We start from the raw sequence: 25088 nt of genomic DNA on the forward strand, positions 1-25088 counted from the left end.
AGAACGGTCAAAAATTTTAATAAACACACTCCTAACCCTTGTGGAAAGCCTTCCCAGAAGAGTTGAAGCTGTTATAGCTACAAAGGCCAACATCATACTAAACCCTATGGATTAAGAATGGGATCTCAATTTCATATGCGTGTGAAGGCAGACGAACGAATACTTTTGGCAATATAGTGTAGGAGTCAACAATTAGAAAATGACTACCACTAGAGGGGAAAAATGTAACAGTGAACATCAAACAATTCTTACCTCACTCATAATAATTGTACCTTCAATGGCCAATTTAAGGTCATTCAAGCTAGTGCGCAGTACAGTAATAATCCTCTGCATGCGGTCAACCTCCTGACGCAGGAAAATGTTCATGGAGTTCAGAGCTCCCATTTTTACAAGTCTAGCTTTAACCTGTTCAAATAAAATGTTACAGAACAACTGAAAGATATTGTTTTGCATCTTTAAACAAAATCTTGATTTTTATTTGCCAATTAATTGCTCTCTTCTAATTTTGATCTGTGGCTCTACTTGACAGGTGACTCTTCTGCAAGTTACAACAACTGCTAACTCTCATGTGACTACAATGAAAGTGCTTGCAAACCCAACATTAGCAAAGTATTCAGTATGGTTGTGTCTTGTACCTCAAGCCGGTTTATTACATACCAGCAAATCTGGACTGTACCAAGAGATAATACATGCCGGTTTATTACATGCCAGCAAATCTGGACTGCAACAAGAGATTAGCTGATTTGAGAGTATAGATCATACCAAGGTGATTTATTACCTACAAAAAAGTGACAAGTTTTTAATCACCTGGCTTAAGACACTGGCAAGTAGCGGGTCAAATGCCAGTTAACTAAACTAGCATAAACAATGTAAATTATACATTATCATAAATCCTTTAAATGAATATGCCAGCTTAAGCTGTACCAAAAGTTATGTATTTTCCAGATAGGCAAAAGTAAAATATTATGTATTGCCTTAATAGCAACAAGTTACATGGTGATGATCAGATGAAGATACAGAGATGTTCTCTAAAGTTCACTGATCAGGGATCTTAATTGCCTCAACAATAACATTTATGGTAAGCCACTCAAAAATGTGAAGGAGAGAAAGGATTTGATTCAAATATATCAACATAGGTCTTTCATTGTTTTATATTCTGTGAATTCACAGAAGGAAGAGAGAGCTAGACCATGTATTTGGTAGTGATGAGTACCTCATGGGGAACGTAATTGGGAGGAAGTTTATCCAGCATATCTTGAGCAAGGCGATAAACAATTGATTCTCGGGTCTCACCAGCTCCACCACCACTCTCTTTAGGCTGAATGTTAGTAATAGTGTCCAGCACTTCAGCTGAAGTGTTCGATTGATATCTGTCAAAATAAAGCAAGAGAAAGAAATCTGAGCCCATATAAATTGTTGGTCACATTAAATCGTTTACGATGGAATGTTCATTAACCTGCTCCATGTTGCTTCCTTTTATCAATAGAAAATAATGAACCTGGTGAACTTGCTATGTGAAAATGTACATGGGTGCAAAAATGTGCAGACGTCTTGCTGAGCCTTACGTTATGTCAGCATTAGGATGCAGTCCAAATACTTGAGGACTGTCTACAGCTGGTAGGGCCTGAATGTATTCCAGGTATTGATCAACTGTTTTGCATACTGGAATCTTGTAGCCAGTGTAGAAGCAGAATGATGGATCAAATATTTTGTCATTGAACCACACCTATTGAACAGAAGTAGTTTAATGCAGTTCACTTTTTTATTCAATATCTAATTTTACTCAGGTTTGGTGTTCAAGGGGAAACATACTCGTGAAAAACAGTTGAGAAGTCGTTTATCATAGTCATCTGTGACTCTCCCTCCATACTGCACTTCTCCAAGCATGTAACGCACTGTAACCCATGATACTCCCTGCAGGAGAATACTAAACAAGTCAGCACCAGTACAGCAGACACCATAGCTTAAGACTTAAAAAATAAATAAATAAAACAGTTTGGACCTTTTTAGGGCTGCATTCGTCCAAGTGGTTCTGAATAAACTGCACACTTGCTGTGAAGTCTGCAGAGTTAAATTCGTAGGGAATATTCCAACCCAAGGGCCCAAATTTGCGACGTTCCTGTGAAATTACAGTTTGAAATAGAGCACGGCAATATGGTAAAAATCTAATTTTTTGATACTAAAGAAATTTCACAATACATACATTTGATCAGAACTGAGAAGAAAGAAGTACCAATAGTACTACAATTTTAAAAAATACTATCAAAAACAGTGAACAGTTAAATTAAACAAATTTTGCTCTCTTCATAATAAAACACGCAGTTGGTCAGTATTCTACAAGTGCTGACAATACACATGCTATGTTTAAAAAAAGCATATTTTATTGTGATATAATCTATCACAACAACGATATACACCGTGATATTGTGAGTCCTAGGTTAAAATGTTTGCATGCATTATTTTGTGAAACACACAAAATGTCTAAGCCAAGGCACGATTACCTGTACAACAGTGTGTAAAAAGGCAACACTGTAAAGCAAGGGTTTCCACATGGGCAAGTTAATGAAATCTAACTGTTCCTTAGAAATTCCTACAAAGGTACGCTTCAATCCAGCTCTGACTCCTTGGGGAGGATCATTGGTAAACTTGATGGAGGACTGTAAAATGAAAAACATTTTCCTTTGATGAACCTATATGTCGCAATAGTAATGAACATAAACAAGAAATTGTCAATACACTGTAATCATGTATGAAAAAGAGGAGAGTGAACAGAACCTGCAGCAAGGTGATGGAAAAGCGACTGTGGGGCTCTGTGGTGATCCAAACCCTGAAGGAATCATGCATTGTCTCAACTGTGCTCACTGTCTCAAGGAGCTCACCCATGAACTCAAGTCCTAGATGGCAGTTCTGCAGCAGAACCCAGCCACCCTGCAGCAGCCATACAATGTTATTTCAGATGTTGTTCAGTTCTTACACATGATAAACACGTCTTTCATTTCTGTCCTCGAGCACACATGCTTTTACCTGTGCGATAGACATCTGCACCAGCCTCCTTGCATGCACCTCTTGGCCCTGTCCCATTGATATAGCCTTGCATTCTAATGAAACAAGTCAATTTTACACAAATCATGAGTTGACAGACCTATTCCTATTTCTCAAGCCCATAAACACTTTGCGAGTGTGGACCATGCCTTCAACATCTAGTTGTATGATTGTAGGAGAAGAGAAAACTCTTGCTTAAAGGATAGAAATGATAGGACTGAGATGCAGGGAAGAATTGGGGTGGTGGTGGGGTGCAAAAACGTCAGGAAATATAAAGTAGAGATTGAGATTCATAAGAAATTTTGTCATTTAAAGGAGGAGGGACTACAGCTGTGCCCCCCCTATAACACTTTGCTAATTATGCCATGGCAATAAACATAACATTCTTATATTCTCTTCTTGTGATATTTTATTTCAACAGTTGCACTCTTCTTAGAGCACTTAACCCCTTTAAACCCTAGTATGTGGGCCCACAACCTCCACAACCTGATAGACACCAAAACTGTCCCCAATAGAAAAACAGTGCTTTTCATCTTTGCGAGAGAGGAGAAAATCAAGTTTTTGTCCATCCTTCCATGCTGAAAAGACAACTCAGTGCTGAGTCTGAAAGGATGTGTAGCTGTCAAAAAACCTCACTGAGAAAAGGAAACAGACACATCAAAGAAGATGCTGATGTTCTCAGAACTACAGACTGCCCTAAATATCACTGAATGTGTTTGGGAATATATTGATGTAACATCTCAGGCTGAACTCTGTGATATCTGAGTAGACGTATTTGAAATACTGAAAGAGAGTCTTCCGAAAAGACTGGAAGCTTTAATACAGGTAAAGGCTGATTCTCTCTTGGATGTGTGCTTTTTCTTTTCTTTTTTGGCCTTTTCTAGCTTTTTTTAGTCTTTTCTAGGACTTTTCTAGTCCTGCATATATTAGTTTTATCCATAAACTATTAACTTACAGCAGTTACGCTATTATAGGTCTTAGGACTGGTAACCAAATAATAAGCTTGCTGTTTAAGGGGTTAAGCATCTGAAGCTTTAAACTGACTGTGGTAATGCATTTGCATTGGTGCACATGTTTTAAGCAACCTAAAAATGGATTAATTACACACATTTAAAAAATGCTTTACTAAAGATGAAAGTAATCACCCAATTTTAGCTTCTTTGCTAATGCCTCGATTTGGTTGGTTGGATCAGAACCCATGGACAGGAAGCAGATCAGAGGTGTGCGTGGGTCACTCTCCTCCCAGGTTGCTTCCAAGTTCAAAATCACAGGCTCAGCAAACCTCATGCCCAATGAATCTCCTACATATTTCCTGGCCTGAGACAGCGTGCGGTCCGGAGACCAGGATCTGGGGAGATGGTGTGAGTGAACTCAACACACACAAGCAAATTTACAATGGCAAAGTTAGGTTGTCAAACATGTACACATGCCACTCTAGAACATCAGAGAAAGTTGTGTAGAGTGAAAGATGATGAAAATTCATAATTCAAGAACCTTATGAGCAGCAGTCTGTGAAAGACATCCAGTGAGTCATTATACCCATCTGGAATGACACCGTCCTCTGGCGCATCCATGTCAAACCATAATTTCCAGCCCTTCTCGTTGCGGGATACCTTAATGTTGTGGTACAAGCAAAAATGATTTGGACATTAGTAATGACTATCAGCCTATAGTACTTAGTAAAACAAAAGTTCTTCAATGAAATACACGCTTACTGACCTGGTTCATAATCTCTGAGAACTGGGGCAGTTTACTGAGCTCAACAAGGTTGAGCCATGTCATATCCAGGATCCAACGAAAGGGTTTAGAAGGGCAGGCTTTCAGATCCAGAGCGGCACCACCTTGACATACGGTCAAATCATACACAATATCTGAGTAAGTGAACTGGCAACAAAAGAACATTATGATGTTTATCATTTACTGCATCGTTCACACTGAATTGAATTTTGTCTGCACCTTTAATGAGAATCTGAAACTCGTTACGTTTGACACTGCCCTTCTGGAGGTCAATCTTGAGAGCCAAGAGTAAAGTGAAGATAAACTTATGGTTCTCGTACAGTCCTCTAACTGTGTATCTGAACACCTCGTTGGTCAAGTAGTCAATAATGTTCGCAATGCGCTTCTGAGTCAAAGGAGATTTTTCTGACCTTAATGAAGAGAAACAACACAAACGAAATTACTTTAGAGAAAAAAATATGTATAGTACTGTGCAAATCTAATCTAACCTAAGCCAAAGCTATTTAACTAAAGAGTAACTAAAGAAAAACACTAATATTAGAATAAATGCAAATAATACTAATACAATGAGTAATTTTATGTATATAAAAGTGTTCATTTAACCCTTTACAAACATCTTCTCAAGCCCAGTTCTACTGGCAGCTATCATCCAATATCTAGTTTCAATTTAGAGAATCTATGCAGTGGCTGGGGGCACCAAAGAGAAATCTGGAACTAAACATGTGCTCTTCTATCCAGCTCATAATATACCATCCTCCTGTTACTTATTTTTTTCACCATGTTCATGTTTATTTATATTAATTCAAATGTTAAATAGTGTTACACACTTACTTCCCAAATAAATGGTTTTAAACTATTTACTTAGGTTCCTAAGCCTTTTGCACAGTACTGTATATACCAATATATACTGTATATGCCCCGCAACCCAGAGCAAGACACATCTTAGAAGATGTGTGTATGTGTGTGTATATACAAATAATATATATAAAAATAATAAAACAAACACAAAAAATTCAATAGTACCTTGCCATGGAGAGATCAAATATTTTGAGAAACTGGGCCAGGGAAGTCTGGTACATGACGTTGACCATACTCATCTCTGTGATGAGAAAGTATAGGGTGCTGCCGCGTGAGGCAGCTGGTCTGTACTCTTCTTGGGCTGTGATGATCTTCGCCTCTGTTTCAGCTGCCACATGCAGCTTTTCACTCACCTCTGCAGCTGTTTGCTTAGTGACACTTAAGATCCCAATCATAGAATCATCATCTACCAAAGACCCTAAACACGAACAAAGAAGGATGCAAGAGAGTTAAGATACATCAGCTATAGAGATACTGAGCTACAGAGATGAGTAAGTTATAAGGACTTAGATAAAGAGACCTGTGGACATCTTAACTAATCCACAACCTTGCACTCTCTGCTTATTACTTTACAGAGGCTACAGAATATCTTTAGAGGAAACAGACTCATTTAAAGTACCTTTTGTGGTGCTAAGTTTGTACAGCAAATTATCCTCCAGCTCCTTCATCTTCCTCTTGTTCACTGTGACATCCTCCATAAGCTTCAGTCTCTCAGCTTCCAGTTCCTGTAATGACACCAGTGAACATGCTGTTGAGTCACAGAACTGCATAATTGTATCAAGTTGAACATAAATAACAATTTCAAATGGTGTACAAACTTACATATTTCTCAGTGAGAATGACTCTTCCTAGCAACTGGTTTTCGAGTCCCTTCATCGTCACTGTGAAGTCAATGATGGATGTCTTGGCACTGACCTCTGGTGTGTATGCTGGGTTTGGCAGCTTTGTGGTGATGTACAGCTGGAAACCATCCATGATGTCTGTTTCTTTATCTCCAACTTTGACCTGTCGTACAATATTTCATCACTTTATTTACAAGTAACGCAGGCACAGTCAAATTCACAAGAACTCTTGGCTATTTTGCTTTCAAAACCGTCCAGCCTCTGAATAATTCATCCATGAGCTTTTAGTAAGGTTCTTACACATGTCTTTATTACTACCTTATAAGTAGACCCTGACTTGATAAAGTTTTTCTCAAGCACATTGTCCAGGGCTGGGTCAAGCTCCTCATGCACGTCTTCAATGAGCAAGGGGCGACCAAGGGACAGACTGTCTTCAAGGTGAGCTCGGAAGAACTTGTGATTCAGAGATGTAACCTTGGATGGCGAAATCAATCGCACACACACACACCCACACACACACACACACACACACACACACACATATATATATATATATAATTATATATATCGTAGGATAAGAGTGTATGCAGTACACACATTTCTCTCATGATCTCTCATGAACTACATTCTTGTGCTGTCTATAAATTTGAAATCAAAGCTTGATGCATTTGAATATAAGACGTTCTGAGGTTCACATAACATAACTGACCAGAAAGAAATTCTTGAAAAGTCATTGCCACAACTGGTTTAACACAAGAACGTCTGGAATTCCATAACTAGTAGATTTGCTCAAAAGCTCATGTCTCATTGTTGTCAAGAAACGCCATATTCACTAATTGGAGCCAACCAAATTTGATATACTTGTTTGCCATAGGCTGCATTGTCTGCTCTATTCCATTGTATTACTACTCTTTTATGCTCAAAATAAACTGTCCATAATTTGTATTCCAGATATTTTCTCAGGCAAATCATATGACATGAGTAAGCTACTAATTAATGGCTGCTTAAATAACATCTGACTGGCTAGAACAGCAGGAAAAAACTGCTGGCTTTCAGAGATGACATGCAGACTAATGTTCCAAAAGACACCAATGGTCTTACCAGGAAGAAACACTTTTTTGTGCTTTGTAATATCGATCTTATAACAATGTTAGACACAATTATACAGTATTTAGTAAAAGTCAGGGATCAGTAGATTTCTAGGGTTTATTTTGTTCAAAAATCATCTCAAAATTTCAGAATGGTCAAAATGAACTACTTGGCCTTGATAGGTTTAAATGTCATCTTTAAAACACTCACACATCTATTCCAAAAAATGTAGAGGTGTGAAACTGTTCACTAACACATCTAACCTGGAGGTCATTAGCCTTTTCCTTCTTTTTAATCCACAATTTGCCCTGAGTCTGAGGGTCAATGAGTAGAGGAAACCGGGTAGCCTTTGTGACAATGATGCCATTCTGCACTGACAGATCATCTCCTGGTAGCCCCTGAAGATTCCATTCACTTATCTGATGAGAGAAGAAAAGGAATGCTCTGTAACAATGTTCTTGTAAACATGTTTAAAGACTAGGAAGGTGATACAACTCTACTTGTGAATTTATCTTAAAATGTAATATTAGGTCACAAATGTTTTCAGGTCATCAGCATGTCAACAAAAAGTATAGTAAGAAATGTTCATACTGTAGGCTGGTCTACCAGCATGGAGATTAAATTCAGGTTTTCAGTGAAGGGGATTTTCCTCTTCCGGAGCTCCGCCTCCCAAATGTCCTTTAGTAGCATGTTGCGGAAAGTCTGGTTAAAAGGGCCGCAGTAAGACAGGAAGCCTGTCAGTTGCAAAACGTCTCCAACAAGCCTAATTAAAAAGATTAAAACAAAAAAAAATTAACAATAACAATAAAATTAATAATAACAATAACTTGACTGATATATTGTGTTTATTCAGGGACACCTACCTGTTTATTTGTGATTTAAACTCTTTGCTCTGATCAGTCCAGCGTACTTTCTCTTCACTTAGCCCATCAATCAGAGCTGAAGCTGCCTGCATTTTATTCATGCACATTTGGGCTCCGTCCAGCAAATCCTAAAAACAAACAATAACCTACTTCTCAGTCTCTCTCACTGAATTTAGGCCTCATTGGTCAAAGGCATGTTTTAGACTTGGCATTAATCTGTGACTTGAATGTAAATTTAGGATGTATAGCAAGACAATGCTAACTATAGAAAGCATATTATATTAGAATCCATCCTGAGGTCATCCAAGCAGGAACCAGTAAACCAATTAATGCTCTTTCTTCATCACTCTTATCAGTACCTCCTGAAAAATATAATTTAAGGCACAGAATTTATCCACTAACTGGAATGTTTACCAAAATTTGAACATACCTGTTTTTCCTTCATGGCAGCATCAAATTTCGCCTGCACTTTGTCCAACTCTGCCTGTTTTTCATTCAACTGAGCCTGGGCCTTAGCCAGTTCTGCATTAGCTATTGCCAGCCTACCCTCCTGAACAACTAGATTAGCCTTAAAAAGAAACAGCATTTACATGTTATTTTACGTATTTCTTTAGTTACATTTTTACATTTGTATACTTGTTATACAGTTTTTTTATGTGTAATCATGTGCTGCTTTTCATCAGTGCACACTTACTGCATCATGCCACTGACCTAAGTAAGCTGCTCATCTTCACCTTTGTGGCTTGTGACAAGTAATCTTCACCATAGTCGGATAATGAGATCTTACCTTTAGGGGCAGGACTTCCTTATTGATTTCAAAGAAGATGGCCATTGACTGTGTCCAGGAAAGCAGACCAGCCACATTTCCACACACTTTCTTGGCATTCTCTAGTGTGTAGTCTTCCATCTGAAAGTATGGCTGCAGCAGTTCAACTATCTCCTCATTAATAGTGTCCTTTGGAAATTGCTGGAGTGAAGTCATAAATCCACCGGCACTCATGAGCTTTGGAAATAGACACCACAACACAGTTTAAAACACTAAGGTGCCAACAATGACCGATTGTCTGAGAATGTCCATTACAAGTACAAAATAACAAATTACACTATTTACTGTTATGTGATGCTTTTAGGTAAATGTTGAAAGGCTTTTACCTTTAGTGCCTCACCCCAGGAAGGCTTATGGCAAGGCCTCTCTGGATCCATAGTGACAGAGTCCAGCCTTTTGTGGAAGAGCAGCAGGCAGCAGTCCATGATTCTCATGATTAAGTGAGGTGGCTTGGCCAGCTTTCTCACCGTCGCAATATCTGCAGGCTTGATCGTCTGTGGAAGACGTTCATTAAAAAATTATTGAGTTATATCCTAAAATTTCCACGGGGTGAGTGTGATGATAGTCAGTGCCTGCTAATCTAATAATCAGCATAAGAAGCTGCTTAGGGCCCTGCAGCCTTAAGGAGCCCCCAACAACTTCTAGGTTATTATTGTACTTTTATGTTGTCTTGTTGGTGGTGAAGCACTTGGCCTTTTGCCTCTTAATAACTAATAATTCAACACTAGAATGGAGCTAAAATTATGTTGATCGATTTTCATTAGTAGTTCATGCACTTTTAATGGCCTCTTTCTTCTTCTCTTTTGGCTCTCAAGCCCCGCCTCATTTTCTTCGCCCTCCAATCGTTGTTAAACAAACCACTCAACATGCGGGTATTAATATACGCAGTGGGATCCAAAAGTCTGAGACCACATTGAAAATCTGAAATTCTTACATGGAAATAAATACGAATGTAGAATAATTTAAAACAAAGAAAAGTTATGATGAGTAGAATGAAGAAGAAATATTCAAGATTCTGCAGCAAGTCACTATTAAAATTTAAGCAAAACTGTCACACCATATGAAGGCTTTTGTACAAAAATTGTGATGTTTATGACAGTCAACTGCACGAAACATGAAGAGGAGTCGAGATCATACTACCTAAATATGTAAAAAGTAAAGCATTTATAAGGATGAAAAAGCAACGTTGTCAGCAGCGTACATAAATACATCTTAGATACATTTAAGACTAAATTTAACTGAGTAAGGAAAAAACACTGCATCGTGAGACAAGACCCATGGATTCTTAATACTGTTATTAGTTAGTCTCTGTTTTAACAACACATCAGCTGGCCCCAAAAAACTCATGTTAGGGCTCCCAAAAAGGCTATAACAACAATAACAACATCTTCTGTCCTGATACAAGCTCACTCTTTAAACGTAAGCAGAAGAAACGGGCATGAGGGGATCATTAAGGCACTAAACAGTGCTCTAAGCAAGAGACTTTGATAACTGCGTATTTAAAGGCTGTACTGTGTGCTTTTGGCATCTATTCAGTATTGTCAGTCTTCTCATCATAAAATATTCTCAAACCTTAATTTGTTTCAATACAGACCACAGGCTCTGAATGTTAGGGACCTGGGTTTGCACTGTGCTAAATTTTATTTAGATGTTTTTAGCAGTAATGCATTTATTATTTATTGCTCAGAAAGGAAATCATACACTTCTCTCATTGAGCATTTAATGGGTATCAGCTACTTACTATTACGAAGAAATTAGGAAAGGCAACAATCTACAAACATGGTAACTGAAATAATCATGTTTGGCTGATGACATGAATACAAATACAAACTTGTATCTTATGCTTATATATAGAGCGATATTGCTCATTTAGATCCAATGTCAATCTTATAGTTACAAGATTTATGCAGTTAAACTGAAAATTTGAACCAATGTATTCTATGTACTGAATGATTCGTTAATGATTCTTGACTTACATTCAAAGCTGCCTCAGCCTCCTCAAGAGCAGGTTTAGCTGCCTCCAGCTTATTCTCTGCAATCGCTTTTTCCTTTTCTATTTCTTGCACAATCTTGAGGGCTTTATCTTTCACAACCTGGACCTCATTTTTGACTATGGAAGCTGCCTCAGCACTCACTGTAACCTCTGCCAGGACCTGTACATTTATGCGTCTGATGACTCAGTGCTCTATGAAAACAAGTGAAAAAAACTGCATGCTTTTCTCAAAATATGTTTTGTATACCTTATCTGCTTTGACAGAAGCCAATGCAAGCTCTTTCTCCTTCACTACAAGATCTTTCGACAGCTGGGCCACAGATTCACTGGCTTCCATTAGTTTTGCAAGACCTAATATATAAAAAAGGAAATGTTCATACATATAGAAACACTGACAGATTATGCAAAGTAGCCGAACAATTACTGAAATGCCCCAGGTTCTTACCAACATTCATTCGTTCAGCCAAAGTGTTGATGTAGCTATATTTTTCAGTGTAGACAGTTTTATATCCATTAATAAAAGACAAGTAGGATTTGGGAGTGACGTGTGTTCTCCGTCGAAATCTAAATGAAAGGATGAAGTAAAGAATTAAAGTGAAGATTTAGAAAGAATCAGTTTCTGAGGGAGACTGAGGGAGAATCAGGTAAAAACTCCCTAAGAACAAGAAGAATCATGGTCAAAGGTTCCTCTGGCCCAAATAAGATGGAATTTTGATGAGAATTAAATGTATAAATGATTAAATGTTATGTTTCAGAAAATAGTATAAATTCAGCAATATAAACTAAATTAACTATGACAAACTAAGAATATACAGTAAGAGTTCTCTAAAGTGGCTGTGGAATTATTCATCAACAGAACTGATGTACCTCTAATTGATCCCATATTAAGATTTACATTAGAAATTATCATAACATACTCAAATAAGTCAAGTCCTTAGCTTTCTTGGTGAAAACCGACATCCATAGTTTTGGCCATTCTCCTTCTCATACCTCTCAAAGTAGCCTTCACAGGCTGAGGAGACTTTATCATGATAAATGCCCATTGTCTGGACGACTGCAGTCTTCACCTCAGGGGAGCAGACCATATGGAACCCCAAGAGGTAATAGTGAGATACTGCAACCAGAGCCTCGCTGGGCCAGGGGGTAAACCAGTCCATGGTGCAGCCTGATATCAGTCCAGGGAACTTTAGAGAGCGTGTACGGAACTTCTCCCCCACCTAGTCAGACAATCAAATAATGCAAGTCACAATAATATTTTGCTTTTTCACTTGTCATGTGATCACAGAACATACAACTATGGAACTATGACAAACAATTTCTACCACCAAATTAGCAATTTTATACACTCTGGGCCTCCACTAACATATGCAACTGAAAGCTTTTATTATTATGTGGACATAATTTAAATCTAAAAAGACTGAACAAGAAAGAGGTTCAATCTGAAACTGAACAGAATGCATAATAGCATAAATAAAACTTCCTAGAAGTGCTACACATACATGGTAAGCACTGACGAGCCCTTGCATTGTGATATCAAGCAGAAGGATCTGACTTACCGGGGAAAAGCACAATACAACATGGAGATTCTTTTTGGCACGGGTAATGAAAAAATCATACAAATTGTCAAAGGTTGGTGGCACTCGAGGCAACTCCTTTTTCATCACAGCAATAAGATTCTGTGTTATCTCATCTAGCTCATCTCGAGCAAACAGGTTAGACACCTACAAATCAATTTAACATTGGTAAGAGGCAGCACTTAAATATTTATGCTGGAAATGAAAATATAATGCACAATGCCCTTATTGTACCCTGAATTGATAAACTTTAGAAGAGATTTTACCTCCCCTGAGGACAGCACATTGTTTAGATACTCCAAGAATGCCTCGTCTTTAATCTCATTGTCTGTAAAGATGAATGTGACACCTTTTCCATCTGCACCAGCGGTTCTAAAAAGCACTTTCAGGTCATCTATTAAATTGCTGGTGTTATAAGTTCTGAGAGACAAAGCACAAAAATAAGTACACATCATTGATTCACTGTAATTCACTTTCCCTCTGCTAATTAATAATTCTCAATGTCATGCAATTTACCTGGTAAGTGTAATCTGAAACGTGCTATATCCAGCAATGTAGGAGGCTAAACGGGTAAGACTCTGCTTTCCTGATCCTCCCACTCCTACAAGCAGAGCACTCCCACCATCTGTCCGAATGATGCGGGAGATCTGCATCAAAGAGAAACTATAAGTTTCCAACAAATGAGAGATGTGCTGTGAGCAGAGACTATAAGGACACTGCACTGACCTTGATAAGGTGAGTCATTGCGTCAGTGAAGAAGACAAGGTCTAGATGGGAGCCACGGATAGCCTCGTTGTATTGGCCTTGATACAACCGCAGTTTCTCTGACAGGACCTCAAAGTTTGGCACCTAAAACATAAGTGTAATGTGGATTATATAGGATTTGCATCAAACATACATAAGTCCATACCAACTCTAACTAAATTAATTAACTGCTTAATTAATGTTTTTTAGCAGATCACTCAATATGTATAATTACAGCTAAGCGTCTGTTAAGGAAGTAATATTCATAGTTTTTGTATACTTTGTATACAAATATACTAGACCAGATATATAATATGTACAATTTCGTAGATTTTAGGAGCATCAAGACAAGCATCATCAGCTTCCTCTCCTGTAGGCTCTGGGGCCTCTTGCAAAAAGTCCACAAAGTAAGGATCAGGATGGATCTCTTGTACTAATGCAGGATCCACATGCTCCTGGATGACTCTGGCTATGGCTTTCTCTAACCAGTCCTTATCCTCAATACACACAAACCTGGAGAGGAAAAACAAGAGATAAGAGTAAATATATGATAGTTTGCATTTTATATGACCTGAATAAGTATTACCGAGTCACTGAAACACATGGTAAATTATGAATAATGATAGAAATGTAATTTAAAAACATGGAACCTAGGACACAAATTACGTAAAGTTTTAACCTCACCTGTCTGCAATTACTCGCATGCATTCACACTTGAACAAAGCCAGCAGAGATGAAATTTCATTACATTCTTCTGCTTTGATTTTCAACATGCCCTGCCAAATTCTGGACAGGTCTCTCAAGTTAAAGAAATAATGAAACTTCGAGGGTGTAGGTAACATCTTAACCTGTGAGACAAAAGGCAACTTGAGAGGAACGTCTATTGGGACTCATGAGATCATTCATTAGTGAAGTATGTACAGTGTTGGGGCAAAATTTGATCAATATATTTACTTTTGTCCACTGCCAGAGAATCCGAGAGGCGGGTACCAGACGTTTTACCATTTCAGAAATATTGGGTTTAAAATGTCTGCTTTCATGGAAGTATCCGCAGCCAATGATTCCTATTAACAAACAGTTGGATATAAATTTATATTTAGAGAAATCAATGCATTATGTCATTTGCAAATTCGCAATGTTGCTGCTCTTATCACTGAGATAGCTGTCTTGGCTATTAAGATCACATCTGTATAAATTAAAATGATGTCCTCAGGCCTTTACCAAAGATCATGTCGATGGAGGAGTTTGCAGGAAGAGTGCAGTTGAACACTGTAAATTGCCTTTTCAGTCTCTGAGGAATATCATTTCTGCCACCACCAGGGTGGATCATGGCAGCCATCATTTGAACATCCTCAATGGTTGTAAAATCACCAGGCTTATCCAAACTGTACATGCCAGACATCTCCATCATCTGACGCACTATTTCATTGGTGATCTATACAAAAGAGCCAGAGGGTGTGTGCTTTCACCAAATTTTACCTATGTTTATATCTATATTCAGAGATAAAGATTAAAAGAAAGAAATACTATCTTTTCATTACCAGTAAAATAAAGCTCTATTATAATTACATATCTATTATAAGCTCCATTATAAGTATAATAAAGATCTAACTTCCATATGTGGTATGTTTACAAGATCCAATTACTTGTTGATATGAAAATAGATAACTGATTGTGACTAAGTCTTTTACGATAAGGATTTATCTTTGCAATAGTTAATTGCTACAAATTTCTGAAGTGACTCTCAATTGTAGTTATACTTAATTTTACTACCTGATCTCCCCATTCATTGACCACAGGCATGTTGACATCATCAATAAAAATGGTCATTCTCCGTCCACCAGGAGGTCCGTATGTACTCCCCAAACGTTTCTCTATATAACTTTCTACTGTTCGCTGCAATTATAAAGTTTCCTCCAAATTACATTTTTGAAAGTCTACTAGCACTATGTAACAACTCACATGTACTGTGCAAGAGAGAAGAGCATGAAATTTGTCTCACCTGGAACATCATTGGCTCAGTGGCGGATGAGAAGTTCAGTGACTTGAATAAGTCTGTCTCGGGGTCATATTTCTTTGTGTATCCCTTCACCATTACAGTCTTGGCAGTCCCTTGCTCACCAATGAGCAGAACAGCCTACAAATGAATGCAAACATACATAGACAAATAATTAAACGTTAACATTCACACTTATATATTTGAATGTATATATTTTATATATGCTGTGTGACACATCAGTTTATAATAGTATGACAATGAAAACATGTGAACACCTTGTGCTGTTTGGCAATGGTCTCAATCAAGAAACTAGTTCTTGTGTTATCAACATTGGGTACAAGAATAGAGGTGTAGTCTGGCACATAGTCTGTTGGATAGATATACTCCACCACATATTTACTCCAGTGATCCCAATCGCCTGATACAGAACAGAATGTTTTTATTGTTATTGCAGACAAAATGAGAAATGGCAAAAAAAATTTATGATCAACAACTATTCTGTTAAAGAGCAACAGATTGTCTATCATATCTTCAAATGTGATTAAAAACATGTGTTCCATGCTTTTAAACTTGCCATTCTGATTAACCATGTACTCAAATATGGTCTCCCCAGGCTTTGTAAGTGGCAGGTCAACTTTGCTTTCATGAGACCGAATGAATGCCTCCAGCCTATCCCTGTCGTCCAGCTCCAGCAGGGCTCCCAAACTCCACATTAGGCAAAACACAAAAAGGCGCTCCAGCTGCGTGTTGTTCACAATGCCCCCTGCCTCCTTAGTGGGTATCAGGCCCTCAAGCAGGTTCACTGACTAAATAGAGATTTTAGTGTGTAAGCCTTTTATCTTTGTACATCAGACAATACACAGTAGACAGTATGTACTCTAAAATATTTTACAAGTGCAAAAGCAATTTCCAAACTCTTTTACCAATACCTAAATGCCATAGGACAGCGAAGGAATAGACTAAATTCACTTAAACAATTCAGCTTTTAAACAAAGTGAACTTTATGCATTAGTGTAACCCCCTTAAATCTGAAGAGTTAATTTCAAAATTATTTGTAACAATTGTGTATATGAAAGTTTTTGAAAATAATAACATAATTAAGTATAATAGAAAACATTCTTGTTTCTAACAAAGATAGTATTAATTGTAATACAGCACTGATATTTAAAGCCCACACCCAACAATATATATAATGAAAAAAAGAACAGTCTTGAAAGTGGCTTATAATGCAGTTTGGAGCAAAATCCTTTATATGCTATTTTAATGGACTTGCAAGTTAGGTACAAATACGTGTTATGCAGGCTCTGTTAGTTGGTCATCTAACAGATAAGAAATCCTTATTGCTACTCAGTTTTCAAAGTAAGAAGTCTATTTTGCTCTTGATATATGCTTTGGTAAAAATGTAACTCTAGGTTGATTATGGACATAGCTGTTTGGAAAATATCCCTACTATATAGATATACATTGGTAAATAAGTAATGCACTGGCTTCTCTATAGCACCAGCTATATTATAAACTATTCACCGATTACTTATGCCATACCTGCATTATGTAGTTGCATTCCAACAGTTGCATTTTTGGCTTGAGGTTTTGTTTCAGAAATACATATGCATCTTCAAATATTTTATCATAATGAGCCATCAGTGTGTCAGGTTCTTGGGCAGTGCGCTTCTTGGCCCACCCCTGAGAAAAAAGACCACATAAATAAAACCAAAAACACATGCATCAATCTTAAAACACCTCACAAACATTTTGAATTAAATAAGCTAGGGACAGGGAATTCACAGACCATCTGTTTGAGAAGCCCATCCATTAATCCAGCATTGTCCATTGTTAAAATATAAAAAACACAATGCTTTTGAAATCCCAAAATATAGTGAACAACACAGTACGAAATATAGAACAACTGTTGACAGCAAAAAAATATATATATATTTTGTGATTTGCTAAATTGATGCTGAATTGATAACCACAGCTGTAACAGTACCTGAAAGATTGGTTTCCAGCTCAGTGCAGAAGAGCTCATGAACACCATGCCCACTCTGGACACAGTTGCAGGAGAGGCATTGTCCATGTTGTGCACCTCAAACATTAGTTTACAACTTGGGGACATGGTAATCCGGTCACCATTGGCCAAGGTTAGTGTCTTGTTGTCATCCAATACTGAGTTTAAGTTTTCAATCCAAATAGCATCTACTGGCCCATCAAGCACAATCCAAATGTTCTCTCCTAAAGGGGTACAGAGAGGCATAGACAAAGAGGACCATAGCAAATTTTTCCACAATTTTAAGATTTTCTAAAATGCAAGATCTTGCTTACCCTTCTTTGCTTTTAAAGTCTTCCTCCACAGTGTGGAGAAGATTCCATCAGTCCAGTCATTAGTTGCAGCATCCAGACGCCCAAACATCTGTGGGGCTGTGATGGCTTTGGGGTTCATTCTCATCTCTCTGTGAGGAGCTCCACAGTCAGTCATGGCACGCATGAGGATATTGATTACCATGGTCTTTCCAGCCCCACTGGGGCCAAGTGTCATTAGTCCATGACGTACGCGTGATACCTCATATAACTGCCAAAATAATATGCAGAACTTACTACGAACTACAAACAAGAGTCACAATATGACACATGAAACAAAACTTAAACAATATTGTGAATTTGTGTAATCTGCAACAGAGTTTACCTGAACAAGCTTGAGGTTCCATGGTGGGTGATTAACAATCCCAGCCTGTTCCACTTGTGTGGCAACTGCAGCTTGTAACTCAGCGTAAGTGTTGCTGTCCAGCTGGATTCCAGGGAACAGGTCACTGATCAGACTAAGAAACAGAGGCTCATCCTCATCCACCTGTCACAGCAGAAAAAAAGCACTGGATGTGTTGACCAAATGTGTTCACCCTTATAACACCACACAGACAAAACTGTAGATTATTATTCACTTGTTCATCATAACAATGATCACTTGATAACTACTATGAAACTAACAGCTACAGTCTGTTGTTGTGAAGCTGAGTAACCGGAGCATGGATGATTAACAATCCCACACATATATTTTTTTAGTTCAAGTGATTAAAACTGTTGTAATGAACTGCTGTATGTGTAGGTGATCTATGATTTGCTTCCAGCTAATAGACACCAACCAGTTTGGACAGATTCATGTCACGCAGAACTCTCATCACGATACTTGACTCAGTATCAGAAGGTCGAGCCCTTTTTTGGGCACCCAAAGTCCTTAGAACTGACAAGATGTTCCTCAAACCAAAATCATAGTGAACCTGCCAAAGCAATATGGCAAAGTTCCTCATATACATGAATGCAGTTACAACAGAGAATATGCATCTTTAAACAATTAAATTACTTCGACAGAAATCTTAAGTGTAGTCAGAGATTAAAAGAATGATTTCACCAAGCTGAGATCTACAATAAGACAGCAACATAATTAAACATCATTCAGTATCATTAATCATGAAACATATCCTGTCTGTGCAAGTCTGTGTTGTTCATAGGAACACAGTTATCTGATACACGTAACAGTGAATTTAAATGAGACAGCAGCAACATTTACACAAAATAAAAGTAGCAAAATGAATGGCAAGCCAGATTACATGAAGAGCCTGAAGTGTCAAAACAATTAATTGTCTGAAATGGACTAAGAATGGCACAGCTACACATATTTGTTAAAATGTACCTGCTTGGTCAGCTGTTCCTCACAAAGTTTATAAAGGACAAAAAATTTCTGAGCCAATATAACATTCTCAATAAATCCACAGCTGGCCAGTTTTACTCTCATGATGATCTGAAATAAAGTAATGGTTACTTATGAGAATGAAAGGTAGATGTGGGGGGGTTAAATTAAATTATGAGTTCTAAGAGTGTAAGAGCTGGGAAACATCACCTGTCTGTCAGGAACCATCATGGAAACAGTCCTGAACTGGACCTTTAAATTTTCTGGGAGTTCTTGGCGTCCAGCATAGCCAGGGTTCTATTTTGGCACACAAGTTATGGTCTTAAAGGACACATTATGTTGTTCTGAATGGTTATTCTAGCTCTCAAAGAATGTATACATGTGAATTGACTGGCTGTTTGAAAACATATTACCATTGTAATAAAGAGGCCAAATTCTGGGTTCAGATCTACACAATCTCCATCAGTGAAGACAAACTGCTTTTTGTGTTCTTTCCTTGCAGTGAGAACAATGTAGATTTGTTGCGCAGCAACTGAGAGCACAGGCAGGTCAATTCTGTTAAATTCATCAAAGCATCCCCACGACCCAGACTGAGCAAGACCTGAAGGTTAAAAAAACATTTTTCTATTACAATATCTATACTTAGATTAGTTTCAATTACAAACGGTTTGGATTATGAGTGTCTATCATGAGCTTTAGAAGTCAAACAGCAACAGTTTCTTAAAGAAACATTAAGAAACCTTCAGGAGCTGATCTTTCATAGGATACCTTTGTATATTCTCCCAAGTCCTCTAAAGTCCATCTGGTCAGAGCAGTTAAACACCACTACATATTTTCCCAGGCAGCGGCCCATGTCTTTGGTTGTTTCGGTTTTGCCAGTTCCAGCAGGTCCAGCTGGAGCTCCACCCATACTCATTCCTAAAGCTTGAGCCAAAGTGATGTAGCACCTATGAAAAATAAAACAATATTGACGCAACGAAAGGGAGACATTGAAAATGCCAGACAATTATATTACATTTAAAACTTGCTGTGACCTATCTGTGAGAGGAGTGATGACCAGACGGTCTGTGCAGCCCAAGAATTCATTCTGATATATGAAGTCAACATCTGTAATTGACACAATAACCTGATCTGGATCCTCTTTGTAATAAAATCTGCTCTGCTTTAGCCATTCAAAGTCACTGATGGACCTAATGTGCATTTTAACCTGAAAAAAAGATAGTGGTATTGCATATTTGTAATCATACAACATTAAAAAAAATATATGACTGCAGCAAACACCTCTAAACAACTACAGTCCTAGTCTTGTCCTTTAATTAATAAAATTTAGTAAATGTGATCCTCACCAAATCATCAAAGATGTCTCTTTGATGGACATGAATTGTGACTAGTGTCTCAAACTTAACACGGTCAAATTTGGATAAGTCATGGGTTGTTTGAGAAATTAGTGTGTTGAGCACATTCAGGAACCTCTGATTAGTCAACGACATGATCTTCTTGTCTTCCCTTGCATTTTGTAGTGCGTGCTCTGAATCTCGAGTCCAAAGCATCTGAATTCCCAGCAAGCCCACCTAAAATTAAAACAAACGTATTCCCTGAACAAGCGCTCCTATATAAATCTTACCTCTTTCCAAAGAGCAGTTGATTATAGCAGCATGTTTCCAGAGAGCCACTTTACAAAAAAAACCTGCATTATAAAATGCTACATGATGCCTGCATATTTGTTGGAGTGTGTAATTAGAAAATATTTATTATAATATTATATATAATATTAATATTATATTACATCTGTAATCCACACTATACAAATTCATTACCTGTGCTAGAAACTGGTTGAGAAAAGTGAGGAGCTGGAAGCCAGGGTCATTTATCTGCAGATCTGCTGCTCTTATAATTGAATGCAAAGAGACCCGCTGCTGCAACAGCAACTCTCCCAGCCACAGTTCCACAGATCCACGTGCCATGATGGGGTGGTCCAACTATTTCACACACACACACACACAGTAAGTACAAATTGATGTGTTATTTTTAATGTTAGTTTAGATAATATAAAAATATGTATTCTGTTTAGCTGCACTTTATACATACTGGCACTTTCTCTCCTTCTTGAGATATAACAGCCAAAATCTTGTCATAATCATTTACATGAAATTCCACTTCACTGACATTGTCAAACACTCCCAAGAGATGAGACTAGAAGAGAAGTTTGCTTTATTCACTATTGTACCAAAGATTTAAAACTCCAAAGATATTACATCAGTTTTAATCTATGCCCTTAGAATATTACCATACTGTATTGTTAATACCTGAATTGTGTGAGAATCACTAGCTTGCCCCAGAATTTCCAGCAACGCAGGATCAGACACAAAGAAAAACCTTGGAAACAGCAGTCGTTTCTTTTCAAGGTAGCTGTACATAAACATTAACACATTTAGGTCCCAACTAAACATTTTTAATTACATACATTATTCAAGTTTTTTTCTATTCTTATTTTAAAGTTTGATTACAGCGGAGAGATTACTGAATGTTTTTTTACCCAGTGAGAGACTTCTGGCAGAGTTCCAGCTGTTCTTGCAAGTCGGGTAGCAGTTCACCCATTGTCTCATCTTCAACACAGCATTGCACTACATTAGGGAGCTTATGGGCTCGTTGCATAATCTTGATCCATGACTTGTCAATGTTCTGGAAGCGCTTTGCTTCCTAAAATAAAAAGTAAGATATAAAGATATAAGAACGTCATACAAGTAAGCAAAAAATGTAAATGCAATACAGACTAGGGAGAAAAATGTTGCACCTGAGGAAGCTGGTTTGCAATGTCTCCACCAACAAACACTGCCTCCAAGTATACCCACAAATTCTGAACAATAAGCCACTGTTCAATGATATCTGATGATGTGGAGAGTTTGAAAACCCAGTTCTGGATGTCTTTCTTGAAGGGAGAATTGTATCTGTATACAAAGACATAGAGGCTCAGAGACTAACAGGACATCTTACTTAATGACTCTCACTTCATAAAATACAATCAGAATTTTCTGCACACATATTGTGTAAAATACCTGTTGCTAAGAAGAGATCCAAGCACCATAAGACTGTCTTCCATGGCACTGACAATTTCTGCTGTCTCTGCTCCTTTAAGCATTAGTTCTCCCCTGTTCTTGAAGGTCATGAAAGTGAATAATTGACTAGACCAGATATCTACCACCTGTGCCAGCTTGGCTTCAATATCCTTTTCCTTAACAGCTGAGATGCAAATGTCCTAGTGTCATAATTAAAGCAATTAAAAATTAATCTGACTAGAAAAACAATATTACAAGTTAATAAATAAAGTTGTGTTTAAATTAACCTCTATATCGTCCTTGTATTTAAGCAGTGGTGCCTCCATTATATCCCGAAGGGCAAATATGTCAGATTCCACGTCAAATTTGTGTTTTGTCAGATCAGCGATGCGATCCCAGTGCCTCTGCTTCATGGCTTTGTGGGCCATCATCTCAAGAACAGGGCAGGACTCACTAAAGTCATCAATCCTTTTTCTTAAATCTAAAAATGCTTGCCAGTCCTTCAGCCCTTTGGGTAGCTTTCGGCATCTAAACATGTAATTCAAGAACAGTGAGCAGAGTTCTGAAAAGAGTTGTTATTGCCATGGTATACATGCAAGAATGGTGACAAATACAACTTACATTTAAATTTAAAGCTTGCTTTCACTTACCTGTTCTGGAAATCTAAAAGCTCTGCATTGATCATCCCAACATCAACCTTTGTCCACAGGATATCATAATATCCGCTGATTTTATTCATAACAGCATCATAGAGGCCATACAACTTCTGAAGAAGTCCAAGCTCTTTGCTTTTTAAGAAACACACAAACAGAAAACATGTGAAATGGACATTCCTGCTATTGACCACAAAATATAAATAAACTCTGATTACCGGACTTTCTGTAGAGCCTCGTATTCTGTGACTGGCAGACCAAATAACTTTTCTCCAGAGGTGTATGTGATGAATTTCATCCACAGGCAATCAAACAAACCCTGAGATCATCAGTAAACATATGGATGAATCTTCCATCTTTTAGACATGTAAACTAGATTATACTGGGTCATGTCCTGATTGGAACTGCTTTATTTAAAGAGTTGCAGTCACACAGAGCAATAGCTCCTGGCTTGACAACACTGGCTTTGTTTATTATTAGATTTTTGGTGAGAAATAAAATCTATGATTACATAACAAAGCAGTAAAATAAGCAGTAAAACATAAAATAAACAGTGCCACAAATAATGTGGGATTTTAATTGGGTTTAAGTGCAACATCTTTTTTCAAACCTATTAAGCTAACACAGGATTTAGTCAAAGCAGGCCCATAGAATTGTTGTTCTGTTATACCTGGAAGCTTTGAACTCTCTTGCTAGCTTCTTGAGGTTTGATGCCTGGCACATTTGGGCCGTCCTGTAATCAGAGAAAGAAGGACTATAGCTAGAATTGAAACCTGTAAATACAATAATCTGTAAAAACAATGCATTGTAATGATCAGTTCCTTCCAGTTTGCTCATGTGTAATTCTCAGTGAGCTAGATCTATTCCCTATAGCACAGCTGACCACTGGGAAAGTTTTATGAACAAGTCACTGCATCTTCTCAAACTACTATCCATAAGACACTATCGAGATTCTGAACCTTGGTACTACCCAGGAATAAGTAATTTGCTTTACATTTAAAGATCCCACAAAATGTATATATTTACCATTTCATACTGATTAATAAATGTTGTCACATCCTTGTGAAAAATGGTGACAGATTCCAGAAGATCTTCTTTGAACTTGGGCTGCATTCGAACCAATTCATCCTGGACTGCACTCTGGGAATTTCAGACCGAGCGTCCATATAATGACATAAAAACATATAAGACATGGTATATTATGTAAGGAAAACTGCATTTTGTATAAAATGACAAATCTAAGGCACATACCGCTTTGGACTGCAATTTGGCAAAGGAATATCTTAAGGCTTTCACATCCTCAGACTCCTTTTTGGTCACTTGCCCTTCACATTTATTCAGTATAGCAAATGCATCCTAAAACAAACATTTTAAATGATATACTCACATTTGTAATAAAAGTTTAAGGACAATAATGCACTGTATGTCACTGTACACATTACAGTTTTTCTTAACAGCTAACAAGCATTTCAGTACAGAATTCTGTTTGTTCAATAACACTCAGTTTGAACCAAACAAAAAGAACAGTTTCTTTTTCATTCCTCGAATACAACCCGAACTCAATCACAATTTCCAAAATTCTTTAATTTTCCTCTCATTTAATCTTAGCCTTTAACAAAACAGTATAGTTCTCAAATAAATACTTTCAATACAAAAATGCAAACCAAAATTGTAGTTTGTTGGACAAAATCAATATTTTACATCAATTAAAACTTTGAAAACACCTCAAATCAACTTCTACCTATTCCAATCTTTACAGTGCTGTTTACACAATCTGCCAAACAATACTACACTAATAACAACGTGAAATATAAATACAGAGCGGGAGCTATTTATTACTTCACAGATTTACACAAAATATAAGAACTATGACCCCGTTTTCATAAAAAATGGAAGGCTGTGCAAAGTGTGAATATAAGTAGAATGCAAAGATGTGCAAATGACTTAAGACCTGTTTTAAAAGAAAATGGAAAAAAAAAACCACACACACACACACACAGACACACACACACACACACACACACACATTATGGGACAGGTCCAATAAAACACTGGTAAAGTTGTGTAATGCTAATAAAACACCTAGTAGAACAACTCATAACTAATGAGGTAAAGTGGCAACAATTCAGTAAT

General features: G+C 37.5%; 1 protein-coding gene across 1 annotated transcript in view; it reads right to left on the reverse strand.

Annotated features, from left to right (window-relative positions):
- The window catches only part of LOC108426252 (dynein heavy chain 8, axonemal), a 41148-nt gene that overhangs the window by 4113 nt on the left and 11947 nt on the right, over window positions 1-25088 (reverse strand). Inside the window, exons 28-88 of the mRNA XM_037538120.1 lie at window positions 24207-24311; window positions 23982-24095; window positions 23626-23688; window positions 23174-23274; window positions 22953-23090; window positions 22590-22830; window positions 22303-22502; window positions 22041-22194; window positions 21783-21946; window positions 21553-21655; window positions 21335-21439; window positions 21064-21225; window positions 20593-20817; window positions 20281-20453; window positions 20015-20193; window positions 19660-19847; window positions 19457-19543; window positions 19250-19357; window positions 18702-18836; window positions 18248-18409; window positions 17887-18133; window positions 17555-17796; window positions 17110-17250; window positions 16142-16373; window positions 15843-15985; window positions 15571-15705; window positions 15342-15464; window positions 14790-15003; window positions 14523-14632; window positions 14253-14416; window positions 13889-14081; window positions 13551-13673; window positions 13341-13471; window positions 13091-13244; window positions 12807-12971; window positions 12241-12467; window positions 11696-11814; window positions 11498-11601; window positions 11234-11410; window positions 9584-9751; window positions 9219-9434; window positions 8862-8999; window positions 8432-8559; window positions 8160-8331; window positions 7832-7987; window positions 6798-6953; window positions 6460-6642; window positions 6257-6362; window positions 5803-6055; window positions 4999-5189; window positions 4762-4883; window positions 4537-4655; window positions 4188-4390; window positions 3025-3098; window positions 2776-2928; window positions 2502-2657; window positions 2003-2119; window positions 1813-1914; window positions 1566-1726; window positions 1214-1370; window positions 253-405 (exon numbers count right to left, since the gene is read on the reverse strand). Coding sequence (XP_037394017.1) covers window positions 253-405; window positions 1214-1370; window positions 1566-1726; window positions 1813-1914; window positions 2003-2119; window positions 2502-2657; window positions 2776-2928; window positions 3025-3098; window positions 4188-4390; window positions 4537-4655; window positions 4762-4883; window positions 4999-5189; window positions 5803-6055; window positions 6257-6362; window positions 6460-6642; window positions 6798-6953; window positions 7832-7987; window positions 8160-8331; window positions 8432-8559; window positions 8862-8999; window positions 9219-9434; window positions 9584-9751; window positions 11234-11410; window positions 11498-11601; window positions 11696-11814; window positions 12241-12467; window positions 12807-12971; window positions 13091-13244; window positions 13341-13471; window positions 13551-13673; window positions 13889-14081; window positions 14253-14416; window positions 14523-14632; window positions 14790-15003; window positions 15342-15464; window positions 15571-15705; window positions 15843-15985; window positions 16142-16373; window positions 17110-17250; window positions 17555-17796; window positions 17887-18133; window positions 18248-18409; window positions 18702-18836; window positions 19250-19357; window positions 19457-19543; window positions 19660-19847; window positions 20015-20193; window positions 20281-20453; window positions 20593-20817; window positions 21064-21225; window positions 21335-21439; window positions 21553-21655; window positions 21783-21946; window positions 22041-22194; window positions 22303-22502; window positions 22590-22830; window positions 22953-23090; window positions 23174-23274; window positions 23626-23688; window positions 23982-24095; window positions 24207-24311 — 9435 coding nt within the window. The remainder of the gene's footprint in view (window positions 1-252; window positions 406-1213; window positions 1371-1565; window positions 1727-1812; window positions 1915-2002; window positions 2120-2501; window positions 2658-2775; window positions 2929-3024; window positions 3099-4187; window positions 4391-4536; window positions 4656-4761; window positions 4884-4998; window positions 5190-5802; window positions 6056-6256; window positions 6363-6459; window positions 6643-6797; window positions 6954-7831; window positions 7988-8159; window positions 8332-8431; window positions 8560-8861; window positions 9000-9218; window positions 9435-9583; window positions 9752-11233; window positions 11411-11497; window positions 11602-11695; window positions 11815-12240; window positions 12468-12806; window positions 12972-13090; window positions 13245-13340; window positions 13472-13550; window positions 13674-13888; window positions 14082-14252; window positions 14417-14522; window positions 14633-14789; window positions 15004-15341; window positions 15465-15570; window positions 15706-15842; window positions 15986-16141; window positions 16374-17109; window positions 17251-17554; window positions 17797-17886; window positions 18134-18247; window positions 18410-18701; window positions 18837-19249; window positions 19358-19456; window positions 19544-19659; window positions 19848-20014; window positions 20194-20280; window positions 20454-20592; window positions 20818-21063; window positions 21226-21334; window positions 21440-21552; window positions 21656-21782; window positions 21947-22040; window positions 22195-22302; window positions 22503-22589; window positions 22831-22952; window positions 23091-23173; window positions 23275-23625; window positions 23689-23981; window positions 24096-24206; window positions 24312-25088) is intronic.

Source organism: Pygocentrus nattereri, chromosome 4, assembly GCF_015220715.1.
Source record: "Pygocentrus nattereri isolate fPygNat1 chromosome 4, fPygNat1.pri, whole genome shotgun sequence".
Classification (NCBI taxonomy): Eukaryota; Metazoa; Chordata; class Actinopteri; order Characiformes; family Serrasalmidae; genus Pygocentrus; species Pygocentrus nattereri.